This window comes from Pristiophorus japonicus, chromosome 8 (assembly GCF_044704955.1).
Source record: "Pristiophorus japonicus isolate sPriJap1 chromosome 8, sPriJap1.hap1, whole genome shotgun sequence".
In the NCBI taxonomy this organism is placed as follows: domain Eukaryota; kingdom Metazoa; phylum Chordata; class Chondrichthyes; family Pristiophoridae; genus Pristiophorus; species Pristiophorus japonicus.
The window spans coordinates 102,156,547-102,170,683 of NC_091984.1; the positions used below are offsets into that span (position 1 = coordinate 102,156,547).

General features: G+C 43.2%; 1 protein-coding gene across 1 annotated transcript in view; it reads left to right on the forward strand.

Annotated features, from left to right (window-relative positions):
- Positions 1 to 10,330, forward strand: part of LOC139268670 (KN motif and ankyrin repeat domain-containing protein 1-like) — a 141,270-nt gene extending 130,940 nt beyond the window's left edge. The window contains exons 8-10 of the mRNA XM_070887206.1: positions 1,735 to 1,877; positions 6,348 to 6,548; positions 8,811 to 10,330. Of these exons, the coding sequence (XP_070743307.1) occupies positions 1,735 to 1,877; positions 6,348 to 6,548; positions 8,811 to 8,912 (446 nt within the window). The 3' untranslated portion in view covers positions 8,913 to 10,330. The remainder of the gene's footprint in view (positions 1 to 1,734; positions 1,878 to 6,347; positions 6,549 to 8,810) is intronic.
- The last annotated feature ends 3,807 nt before the right edge of the window (positions 10,331 to 14,137 follow it).

The following is a 14,137-nucleotide window of genomic DNA, read 5'->3' on the forward strand; positions in this document are numbered from 1 at the left end:
TCCCTGCAGTGTTCCCTAATGTTGCATATTGCAAGGTTTGAATCAAAGGTTGTTCGATATTCACTTCAAATTCTGCTACACTGTGTACAGTGAGATGCAACTTTGCTACAGCATTGTAAGAACAAGCCTGTAAATTGGCTTGTGAGGTTTTGTGTTCAGCCTATTTGTATGGTCAATGGAACAGATTGTTGTTTTTGATAGATATGGCGGGGTGTGGGGGCGTAGGTTTTAACTATTTGATCCACAACCAGCAGTGTGCACCAGCTGGGCACCTGATCCTTCCGGTGGGAGACCGGTGCTGTTTGAGGCCTGAGTCTCATTACTCTGCTGGTTAGGGTACAGTAGCATAGTGGTCATATTACTGGACTAGTAATTTAGAGGCATGGACTAATGATCCGGAGATGTGGGTTCAAATCCCACCACGGCAGCTGGGGAATTTAAATTCAGTTAATTAAATAAATCTGGAATTTTAAAAAACAGCTAGTATCATGCTCACCATGAAACTACCGGATTGTCGTAAACACGCAGCTGGTTCGCTAATGTGGAAGGAAATCTGCCGATGTTACCCTTTCTGGATAATATGTGATTGCAGACCGCAATGTGGTTGACTCTTAACTGCCCACTGAAATGGCCTAGCAAGCCTCTCAGTTGTACCAAACCACTATGACAAAGTCAGCACAGAGGGAGTACCTTCACCACAAGTGGTTCAAGAAGGCAGCTTCATACAACCTTCTCGAAGGCAATTAGGGATGGGCAATAAATGCCAGCCTTGCCAACGACGCCCACATCCCATGACCGAATCAAAAAAAAAAACAGGGGCCATCATGGAGGGGGTGGGAGCCTGGGGCGGGAGGAGCCCACATTATTCTGGTGAAGCTTCACCTGGCCCCACCAAAATAATTTTGTACATCACCTTTTGGTGCCTCCTTTGTTGCACCACCTAGTATAACTGGACAGAGCGTGCAAGGCACACTCTCTGCCCACGTCCATCAAAGTTGCCACTTTGGTCTTATGTACGTCATTGGATCACGCTTTGAGGAAGGCCTCTTTGAATTTGGCACTGGATGGAGCGCTGGTGTCAATGCGGCAGTTAAACCATTCTTGGGCCACTACCTGTCCGTTTCTGCCGGATAAAATCTGTTCAAATCTACCCCGATGGTTTTCTGTGCTTACAGCTATCATCACCAATAACAGATGAAGAAGTTAAGCAAGATGACAAGGGGCCTTTTCTCCATCTCCAAATGACTCCTCCTCTCCTCGAAGGCGTTGATGCATGCTGGGGTATCGTTGATCTGTGTTGTCATTCTTTACACAGGGGCCCAGAGTGTCGGCAGGCTGTTCTAGGGGGTCATCGCAGCTGAGCTTGATCCTGTCCTTACCCGACATCCATACACGCACACTTTCCAGCAAGATTCATTGGATCATGATTAGCAGCAGTCTGGCTGATTGGTTTCTTTCCCATTCCCTAGACCTGGACTAATTGTTGCTGCCCCAGCTGAGATTAGTTAGCTCAGAAAAGACAAGGAAAGGAACCGGACACCTTTCTGGCCTTTATGTTATGTTACACCACATGGTGCATTTTCCCACCCAGCCACCGGGGAAGCGAGACCACAAATTCTATGTAAATCCACTCCTATAAAAGCCTTTGCGCTCTCGAAAGATGGTGATAGAAGCATTGAATGAGGAACTTGCTGTGCTTGCTTGTTGAATTATTCTTATCATATTGCTGAACAGGTATGTGCAATGTGGACCATCAGAATAAGGCGGGATACACTGCTACTATGTTAGCTTCACTGGCTTCTGCTGAAACCGATGAGGAGTTGGCGGTGGTCATGCAGCTTCTTCATTTGGGAAATGTCAACGTCCAAGCCATTCAGGTATGGATTGTGATCTACATGTCATTCACAGCACTGGCCCCAGCTCTATTCCCTTGCTTTCTTTCATTGAAGAGGTAAGAAGGAATACTTTGGAATACCGAGTTTAGTTACCATAAGGGTTCCTGATTGACAATATATTGAAGCTATCGCAACAACGCTCGGTGGCAGTGAGTAAAGCAAATTGGATGTTGAGATGTATTAAAAGGCCAACATTGAGCTGAAATAGTAATCCTGCCACTTTATAAATCATTGGTGCGACCACGCTTAGAATACTGTGTCCAGTTTTGGCCGCCTCAGTACAGAAAGGATATGGCAGCTGTTGAAAGGATACAGAAGAGAGCACCCAGAATGATTTGAGAGGTTGGAGGGATTGGTTATAAGGACCGATTATGTAAATTGGCAATGTACTCACTGGCAAAGAGAAGGTTGAGAGGTGATATCATTGTTACTTATGGGGCTAGAACCTCCACTTTTTTTGCCTGCTTAACACCCACTTAGCACCCATTTTACTGCTGAAATGATGTTTAATGCCCATATATCTCCCATTTTGGCACAAAATGGAAACTAACAGACATTTTTCAGAAACTTATCGGCGAGCGTTACTTTCCCCATGTGCTTAATGCCGAGAAAAAATATTACTGCCTGCCCACCTTTTTTGGGCGGAATCAGCAGAATGGGCAAATTCAGCAGAATGGGCAAATTCAACGCCCATAATATAGCCCAGCGTTACTTTCCGGATGGAATTAACGCCGAGATTCAATATTAACGCCCGCCGACTGTTTTTTGTCGTAAAGAGCATATTTACCCAAACTAGCGGCCATGGAGATCGCCCATCGTCAATTTCACCACTCGCACACATTTCGCACACATTTTGCCCACAATATCGTTCGCTCAAAAAACCGCCCAGAAAAAGTGGAACTAACCGGAACGAATCACAGCGTTATGGACGCCATGTTTTAGATCATATGTCGTGTCCTTTAAAAGGCTGCTGTGCTTCAACCTCGGTGGAGTTCGGATGTACTCTGCAGGTCGTGAGAAGCAGTCTTATCTCGATTTGCCTGACACCACCTGCCTTTGGAGACTGCGCTTCCACAAAGAGGTTATCACTGAGGTATGCCAGCTGATAAGGGCAGATCTGCAGCCTGCCAGCACCATCAGAACTGCACTGGCCGTCGAGGTCAAAGTCACCGCGGCACTGTCGTTCTATGCCTCAGGTTCTTTTCAGGCCACAGCTGGCAACATTTGCAGACTTTCTCAGCATGTCACACATCGCTGCATTGGACAGGTTACTGAAGCTCTGTACGCATGCAGGAGGGACTTGATCAGCTTCCCTATGACCAGGGAGGCACAGAGTGAGAGGGCTCTAGGATTCTCCAGAATGGCAAGCTTCACCAAGTTGGAGGGAGCAATAGACTGTATGCACATCGCGATGTTGAACTCTTTCACCTGTCCAGAACATTAGAAGCAGATTAAAGGGTAATTCAAAACTTATCTGCAGAAACAATATTTCAGTGAGCGAGTGGTCAATCTATGGAACAGGCTCCCTCAGGAGATGGTGGAAGCATATAGCAGTGACTATTTCAAATGAAAATTAGATAGATTTCTTTCAGAAAATAATATTTTGGGATACAATATATGACTAATTTGAGACATGGCGTATGGTAAGTGTAGCATGCTTGAGTGACTTCGGACCTATGGTTCCCAAAGTTTTCCATCACTAGGGCTTTCCTCGCATCATGTCTGGGTCTGTTGTAGACTGATTGATCGAGATTGATTGCCATGATCAGTCAACAACTCCAATATAATTGTATCATGTGACTACCAGGGTGGTTGAAGGGGAACAAGATGGACCTTGGGCTTTTTTTGTCTAGCAATTCCTATGGCCTAGAAATTGATTATCGCCCCGTTTGGGGGAGGTAACTTCCGGGAGGTGCGAAGTCCCGCGCCGCTTGAGGGTTGTCGCCCCTCAAGTAACGGGAAGGGCCTATGCTGCATACTCTGCCAAAGAAGAAGCCACCTACCTGGACCAGCAGGGAGCGGGGGTGCCATGCGATCAGCCCGACACACACGCAGAGTGCCAGGCTGAGCGATCACGGCCCTGAACCTGCGAAGAAACCACATCCGGAGCAGCAACGAAAAAGTACCTTGTACGCGACCCCTGAAGCTGTCAGTGTTCTCGCCCGCCGCTGCTTCAGGTGGCGAAACTCAGTTTAGGGGCCGGGCGCTAATGGGGTGATATGCACGGTGATGTTGACATGATCTCCGGGCGCAGGAGGTCGGGGTGCAGCACCGTAGCGCCGCCGTTAAACTCCCGCCGAATTTAGCAGGAGTCGATTGCAGTGCCACACCCGGTCACAAACTCATTTGCGCCCCGTTAGCACCCTCTGGAATGCTATGGGGAGGCACAAAGTAGCCCAATTTCTCTCCCCATGTTTCTATAAAGTTAAGGCACACAGTATTAATGGCAGCATGGTTAGAAAGTTGGGCAAAAGACAGAAAAGAGAGCAGTGGTTAATGGATATTTACAGATTGTAGAGATGTAAACAGAGGGGTCCCTTAGGGATTAACGTTGGGATCATTGCGCTTCTCATTAAATATACAATATAAAAATGATTGGCACCTGGGTTTAGAGGACACAATAGCAAAATTTGTAGATGACAGAAAAATCGGGAGTGTGGCTAACTGCGAAGAGGACCATATGCAACTTCAGGAGGACACTGACAGATTAGTAGATTGGTCGGATAGATAGATGTCAAATGACATTTGATGTGGGAAATGTGAAATATGACACATTTTGGTAGGAAGAATAAGTGGACATATACATTAAATGATGAAACTTTAAAAATAATAGAGGAGAAGAGTGACTTATGGGTTCAGACACAGTTACTTAGGGATGTTCTGCAGCAGGTGGCTCACTTCCTGACTCCCCAAAGCCTCTCTACCACCCACAAGGCACAAATCAAGAGTGTGATTGTCAGTACTCCACTTTGTTGGATGGGTGCAGCTACAACAACAACACTTGAGAAGCTCAATACCATCCAAACCACCACTTGATCCACTAGCCTAAACATCCACCCCTCCAGCACAGGCATACTGTGGCTGCGTTATATATTATCTACAGGATGCGCTGCAGCAACTTGCCAATGCTTCTTCAACAGCACCTCCTCAAACCCACGACCTCCACTACCTAGAAGGACAAGGTCTGCAGGTGCATAGGAACACCATCACTTCCAAGTTCACTACTAAGTAATGCACTTGGGCATACTTCACCATTCCTTCAACATTGCTGGTCAAAACCTTGGAACTCACTACCTATCAGCATGGACTGCAATATCGTAACTCGGACTCTGTCCCTTTCACCCATCTTCCCTGTGCTCGCTGACCTACATTGATTCCCAGTTGAGCGATATCTCAATTTAAAAAATCTCATCCTTGTCTTCAAATCCCTCCATTTGGGATGGGCAATAAATGCTGGCCTTGCCAGCGAGGCCCACAGCCCAGGAACAAATAAAAATAGAAAATTATGAGGTTTTGATAAAGTGAACGGAAACTTACAAAAAGGCTCACAAACAAATGATTTAATGCACTGAGGTATTTTCTGACTGCTGCAAAATATAACTGCTGGTGATTAGTGGGCAGTCAGACTAGTCTTGAGGCTAGTTAATCCGATAGGTGCAGAGGATTACATTTATTTAAATACATTGTGACTTGCATGGCTGGAGGCTGACACTGAGGCGGTGGTCAGCAAGGGTCAGTTGTTTGCACCTCTGACCCCTTTTTCATCGCGTCCTGTAGCCACTCCATTGCTGCCATTCTCCGAGGTGAGGAAGCTAAGGTCAGAACTCTGGTAAACAGAACTAACACTGTCTTCTAGCAAGTAGGAGACTAAGTAGAACTGCTCCCAACTGCTGTCAAGAAGAAAATCGATCCTGAATCGACTATTTGGCTTTACATGTTGAATAGACAAAGAACAGACGAACATATGAAAATGATGGGCAGGAAAAGACCAGCTGATTCATCAAGCCTGCCCCACACTCATGATGGCTGGAGCATCTTAACTAGACGCTAGCACCACCCCCCCCCACCCCCGCCGCCGCCCCCCACCCCGCTCCCCCCACCAAGCCATGTAATCTCCTGGGAGAGGCAAAAAAACTGAGAAAAATCCAGGACCTATAAGGGAAAAAATACTCTGGAAAATTAATCTCCAACACCCTCAGGTGATCAAAACCAGTCCAGGAAATAAAGATGAATCAAATATTTTCAAAACATGAAAGGGTAGAAACTCCTTTGAGTCCTCGGCAGCACCTACTCTATGCCATCCTTTGTGGCCCCAAAGTTAAGCTCATTCTCAGCAGGACCTTGGTGTTCAGGCCTTAAGCATTGATATAACACGATTATTTTAATTCATGACCAAAATATCATTTTTTAAATGATAACTACCAAAGATAACTGTTTAATGGCTTTTTACAGGCAGGGCAGACAGCATTAATGCTGGCTGTCAGTCACGGAAGGATCAATATGGTGAAAGCCCTCCTATCATATGGAGCTAATATGAATATCCAAGATGATGACGGATCCACAACACTCATGTGTGCAAGTGAGCATGGTCATGTGGAGATCGTCAAGCTTCTCTTGGCTCAGCCTGGGTGTAATACAGCACTCACTGATAAAGTGAGTACAGACTCATACAGTTTGAGGTCTTTTCTTTCTTTCATTATCTTCCTTCTCCATATTTTAATTTATTGCTCATCCCTATTCATTCTTTTGCTGATTGTTTCCCCTCTTCCTTCATCAACTTACCTCAGGTTGCACATATCCTCCGTGCACACAATCTTCACTCCTCTCAATACAATAGATAAATCAGTTAATCTTCATCTCCATTCCCTTCATGGGGCAATGAAAATGCAACTACTGTTATTTACCATTGGCTCCACCTTTGGTCCTTCTTTATCTATTAACCCTGTTGGCCTCAGTATCTCGTCTGTTCATACTCAATTATTTCCATTGCTAAGTTTCCTACAAGAAGCTATCTTTCCTCTTTCAAGCATCAGCAACTCTTCATCTCTATAGATCCCAACTTGAATAATGCTCCCAAAGGATGGCTCCTAATGCCAATCTCATACAGGATACTAGAAAAGACTTGGCGTTTGATTGTTGAGTTTTCACTCCCCTCTAGCCTCCAATCTCTTTCTCCATCATAACCTTTCGTGTATTTTGCTATTTTATTGAAACATTTAGTTATTTTATGCTCTTGTTTTTCCTAAGCTCCCAATACACCAATCAACACATTCTTTCTCCTCCCTCCATCTATACTATGTTGAAATCAAGACTCTTGCAGCTGTCTTCTATTCTCATTCCCAGGACCTCAAAGCTGTGGAATGCTTGCCTCCCATCTCCCTTAATCCTTCCTTCCTCCTACAGTCTTCGGGATTTTAAAACCAAACCTTATCATCACCTAATCGCAATTCCTGAGTTACCTTCTTTTTTTTTACTCTTTTAAACCTTGGTGCCTACACCATTGGCCTGCCTTTCATCTCGGTTCCCCCAAATCTTTCCTCCCTATTAACTGCTGATAAACAGCAAGAACCTGCCACTATAATGTCCATGTTATATCTTACTAATTGTTTATACACCTAATTATTTGCTTTAATAGAATCAAAGTATATATTGTTCTCTGCTTAAATTTCTGTAATTATTTGATATAAGTTTTTTTTCAAAAATGGGGTGCAGAGGATTTCATGTTACTCATTCACTTCTGGAACTTGAATTGGCATTTAGACGGATGGGATCAAGGCTCTCCCCTCTTTGTCAGCTCCAATAACCTGTCGCAGCCCAGACCCACAGCACAAAACTGCTTACAATGTGGTCATTTCGAGAGGGCACATAAACAGCTGGTGTGGGGATTTGGGAAATGTCAGAGTGGTGCTGGTGAGGTGTGCTCTTCCAAGGTTTGGGATGAGCCACATTATTGAGACAAAGTAGAGGGAACTTTACTCTGCTTCAATATACTGACCTGGGAATACTTGATAATGACACTGAGTACCCAAAGCAGAAACGTGTTCCATTACATCCTTCAGCGAGATGAGCACAAAAATTCACCAAAAACATATATTTAAATGTAATTTACATTTCTTGCAACGATCTGCCTGAGTACACTTGCTGGTTACTTTTGAATATATTAAATTGATTGGTTAGTGATTAGAAGTGATATTGCAGTTTTTTTAGTGTCTTTATTTTCCATGAACATCAATTAGATGCAAATAGTTTATTGTATTTCTTGGTAACATGTTAATTGCTATTGAAAGATTATTTCAAAGGAGGATTGTTATGATAGTTCCCAACTGTCTATGTCTAAAATAATTATAGGGATTATTTCAAGCACCTCTGTTAGTTCTGTAGTGGTTGTCGGTGACATACAATGATTCTGTGCTCATAATGCTGCCCCAGGGTTCAGGGGAGCCAGTTACCATCTGCCTCCTCCTTCACTCTGGCCCTTGGCACACTTACTGTGTCACATGCCTTGTGACCAAACTGCCATTAAGTCCTTTTTTTAAGCTATCCAGGAAGACGCAGCCATTTTATTAGGAAGGAGGACGATGTCAATTTGTATGAATCAAATGAACAGATCCCATTAAAATTAAGCTACCTAATAGAACTATTGGTCCCACAGTTTTATTTTTTCTTTCCTTTGGGAATAAGCTTCGACACCACTTGATAATTCTCCACAGCTGTGTGATTTAAAGCCATGAAGTTCACACATAGAGAGTGGTAGGCGCAGACCTGCACCCCATATCTCTAGTGCGGCATTCCTGAGAATGGCCCTGGAGCATAACGTTGGCAGGGAAGGTGGCCTTTTACAAAAAGTTGTTGACGAATTATTTATCACATGTTCAGTGTTTCATCGTCTGCTTCTCTCTCTTACTTTCCCTGCAGGATGGCAGTACTGCTTTGGCCATTGCACAGCAAGCTGGGCAGAAGGACATTGTTGTGCTGTTGAGCACCCACATGGATTGTGGCATCTCTCCCACCCTTTGATTTACATTCACTGCTGCCTCCCTTATTCCTCCACAATCACAAGCAAACAGTGAAGACACTTATTTCTGAACTAGCAGCTGTGACCGCCACAACCTCACAGCTCCTAATTACTCATTTGTAAAGTCACACAACCCTTTGAACCGAGCGAGTTATCCCAAGTAATTTAGTACATGGTTTAACTTCTCCTCCTTAACCACCCATTTAAAATAAATTGTGTTTATGCCTGATATCTTGTCTTGAATTGCTCCCCAAGTCATAATTTCTCCATCTTAATAAGTGTACCTGATTGCTCCAAACATTCAAAGCTTTTTATGTAATAATTCTGTAAAAATCTTACTTTGTTTCAAACAAGATGGACGCTAAATTCTGAGTTGTGTGTATGTTACACAGTTAATGTTGTATGATGATTTCTCAATGTCTTAATAGGTGAGATGCTCAAAAAGAAATGATTCACATAATATTGCATTAGTTTATGTAAATCCCATTTCAATTCTGACAAAAACATTCAGGTGCAACACTCTCAATAGAACAAAGGAAAATACAAACTACATTAGCTGTAATGTACTTCAAGAATATGTATATGCTTGTAATCTCTTCAAATTCACATGTGTTGCAAAGTTTTATTGGAAAACAGGGGCATCTATTGGTGAGAGTTTACTGTCCTTGAGCTGAAATTAAATGGATACAAGAACAATTATAGTGCTGCAGCATTTTGGGTTTTACTGGCATTGCCTGAGCGGAATTTTGTTAATTTATAATATTTCTTGTATATTAAATTCAGTATTTTTGTTGACTTAACATTAACACCAGCTAACATGAAATCTAGATTTTTGCCCCTGTAATTTAGAATAGCAATTAGAAAGCAATGAAGTTGTTGAATACATTCCATAGATGTCTCCACCCTGGTGATAGATGATTCCTGATTAGGTCACCAGATGGAACAGCCACCCAACTATTTACTTTTGTACCTTACTGTACATTCGAAGCAATGGGAGGAACATCAGGGGTCAAACAGCAAATGATCACATCATTAAAGAATCATTTTTGGCCATCAACACAGATTGTTTTCAGTCAATATGGGTGGAAGACCCCTTGTGGGTTAATTAAATGAGAAAAGCTATTTGTCCACATACAGACCTAGCCAAGATCGCTCTCTCTGTCTCTCTCTGTCAGTCAGAAAGATAGAGACTCGGGGAAGGCAAACGAATGGGCAGCCTGCGCCAGAGGACAATATGGCCACTTAGCTTGAGATTACTTAGCTCGTAAATGAGTTTCGTCTAAAAGGTAGGAAGAGTTGCTTTTATTTATTTCAATGGTACAATGAATGGTAGGTACTGGATGATTCTCACTGAAAAACGGTACTCAGTAATTCATGTAAAATAATTTTATGTAAAATAAACCAGTTTACTGATTTGCGATCATGCCTCATCTTACTAGAGTGCCTTCAGTCATGCTCCTTAAAGATAGGAGAACAAATGTTGCAGCACGTGTATAGAATATCTGGTATACACAATAATGGTGCTATGCCAGTCAAAGCTAAGTGGGAAGCACTCTCACCTCTGATTCAGAAGGTTGTGGGTTCAGAAGGTTGTGCAGAGACTTGAACACATAATCTAGGCTGACACTTCAGTACAGTAGTGAGGGAGTGCTGCACAGATGGAGGTGCCTTCTTTCAGATGAAACGTTTAACCGAGGTGTATGTAAAAGATCCCATGGCACTATTCGAAGAAGAGCAGGGGTGTTCTCCTCGGTGTCCAGACCACTATTTATCCCTCAACTGATATCACTAACACAGATTATCTGGTCATTATTTGATTTCTGTTTGTGGGACCTTGTGTGCAAATTGGCTGCCTGTTTCCTACATTACAACAGTGACTGCACTTCAAAAGTACTTCATTGGGACATCCATTGGTTGTGAAAGGCACAATATAAATGCAAGTTCTTTCTTTCTTTCTATGTTACAACCACTGAGTTACGCTATCATTTAACCAGATACTGGATAATAAAAGTGCACTCCGGATCATGGGCTACATTAGATCTACTTACGTGAGTGACCAGTGACATTCAACCTAAGAAAATATCTAGTGCAAACTCTTCAAATGTGAAACAAGTGCCCTTAATATAACCAAAATGTTCCCAAGCTTTATGGAGGTGGGGTGAGACCACTTCTTCCTAAATTCAGAGATGCAACCTTATTATAACGACAAATAAAATAAGAATTTTTAGGAACAGGATAAATTATTTGATCCAACAATTGCATTCCTCTTAGATTGCCACTCCACACATCTGCCTCCTCACTGTAGGACTAACTGTACAAGTGTGTGCTATCAGCAACAACCCACCCCACCAGCCACAGATACTCAGTATTGCCCAAACCCGATTTTTGAGCAATGGAACTCCGAAATCTTGGGAATTTATTTTGGACACGTTTGCTAACAACGGATCTGCATCAGGGAAATTTCTCTAGCACAATGGGAAGCACAATTCCAGTCTTTCATGCTGTGCATGCGTCCTGCAATTTTTGAAGTGAAAAAAATGTAAGCAGTATGAAGATAGCGGTGGTACGAAGCATCAGTAACATTTTAATGCTGAATAGGCTGCGAATTGGCTGAGAGGACAGCAGCAGCAGAGAATGAGCAAACATCGATCGGGAGAGGGGGCAAAATGAGGAGAATGGGCCGCTGAACAGTTGACAAACAGGACAGTAAACAATAATGGCCATTGAAGCATTGGTTCAAAAGCAGAAGCGGCAAATATGAAATAGTGGGCTTAAGGCAAGAGAGAAGCACGTGTTCTGGAGCATGTGCTGTGGTACTCTGGCCAGTTGAATGTAAGAGTGCAAGAGCAGAAGCAGGGCCTCGATCATTGGTGTAAAGGAGTGGGGGAAGATGGCCAACCTATTGCCTGACACCCCGTCCTCCACAGCAACTTAAATAAAATCAGGTTGCATCAGTCTCGAGTCTCTCAGCAAGTTATCAACAACAACAACAACTTGCATTTATATAACACCTTTAATGTAGGACAACATCCCAAGGCATTTCACAGGAGTGTTATCAGACAAAATTTGACATCGAGCCACTGAAGGAGATAATAGGACAGCTGACCAAAAGCTTGATCAAAGCGGTAGGTTTTAAGGAGCATCTTAAAGAAGGAGAGAGGTAGAGAGAGATGCGGAGGTTTAGGGAGGGAAGTTCAGAGCCTGGGGCCCACCAGCTGAAGGCACAGCTGCCAATGATGGAGTGATTAAAATGGGAATGCACAAGAAGCTGGAATTGGAGGAGCACACAGATCTCAGAGGGTTGTAGGGCTGGAGGAGGTTATGTTCTGGAAAGAGTAATGGTCAAAAGTAGAGCGAGGTTGGCCTGCCTGTGACAGCAGGGCCATTGATTCCCCCCCCCCCCCCCCCACACCACCTCCAGAATCAGTCAGCGAGACGTGAGGATGTGCTGTTGCACCGCTGGGTGCAGTGGTGCACCTGTGATCCCACTGCTGGGAAGCTGCAGGATTGCTTGAGACCAGGAGTTCTGGGCTTCCATCGTCTGTGCCGATCGGGTGTCTGCACTAAAGACCAGTATCCACATGGTGGTCCTCGGATAACCTGGGATCACAGGTCACACACACACACCCAAAGGGTCTTAGGAGTTAAAAGGCATTTTATTAAGGGAGCGTTAGTTCAAAAATAGTCAAACACAGCACACAATCAGGATCGACATAGTAGGCATACGACCGTGACAAGTAGCTGTTATTAGTCCCGATCGGACAGATGGCTGGTGGCACGAATAGTTCTTATTTTCACCATTGGCCCTGAAATGCCTTTTATTCTCTTTTTAGGGGTGGGCCTGGAGTTGGGTATTTGCAGGACCATTTAATCTATAATATGTCGGGTTCTTTGTCTCAGCTCTTGGGTGAAACCCTCCTCTTCACATCCTCCCAAGGTGGGAGTCAGACAGGCCATTCTTGGCCTTCAGATGTTTGGAGCTGCCTGTTATCAGTTATTGATGTTCACACTGTTCAAGTCACTTTAGCTATTATACCAAAGAATGAATCATTCAATTCTGACACCAGTCTGAAGGGACTGTTTGGTCTCAAGTTATTTCTTCCAATCCATGATTTCTTACAATGGTCCATTTCCTAGATGATAGCAAATTGCGTCTAGTTCTCTACCTCGGCCACTCTGGACAATTAGGAGGAAGCAGTCTGATGTGGCTTATCTTTCAATTCTGTCCTGTAAGATATATTTTGTCTCTACTTGCCATCCCCACTCTAGTGGCATGCGCAAGATCAGGAATGCAGTATGAAAGGGCTGAAGATGCCAACCACAGCTCTACTTCTTTGCGAATCAGCATGTTAGACCAACGTGATGCCATGCTGCCATACTGCCCATAAGCAGAAACTGGTGTTATATTGTTCGTAGAATTATAGAGCACAGAAGTAGGTGTACATTCAGTCCATTGGTGCTGGCTGTTTGAAGTAGCTATCCAATTAAACCCACTCATCTGCTTTTTTCCCATAGCGCTGCAAATTTTTCCTTTTCAAGTATTTATCAATTCTCTTTTGAAAGTTAGTGTTGAATCTGCTTCCACCACCCTTTCAGGCAGAACATTCCAGATCATCATAACTCGCTGCATAAAAAAAAATTCTCTTCTGCCCCCAAAGTTCTTTTGCAAAAATTTAATTAATGCTTCAAAATGTCTTAATCATTTAGAGTTTCCAAACCAGGTATGCCTCTTTACATGGTCATAAAGTCATGCCATAGCAAAGATTAGCTGACAGAAATTCCTTAGCACAATTTCTTGTTGATATGAAGACATTACAGCTAAGCCCCATCCTGTCCACATCCAACATTCACCAATGAGAAATTGCAGCTCATTTATAGATGGTGCTGTTGTATGACATGAGGCAATGTCTTCATAAAATTAAAAAGGCCATCACAATTGATTAAATCTGTCAAATTTGGGCACTAAAAGGAGATTGAGAGCTCAATTCATGTGTGACCCTTCAGACGGCTTCTTTGTTTGGTCAATGAAACCTTTTTCACTTGTTCCAGAAACATCAAGTTGCCCATTTTAAAGGACCCCAACACCACAATAACTTAAATGAATTGAGTTGCATTTTCGATTAAACATTAGAATATTTTTCTACTTATTTCATCATTTATAATTTTTTACTTTCAAGCTGCAGATTATATTGACATTTGCAATTATGTTACATGTTATTCAGTCATC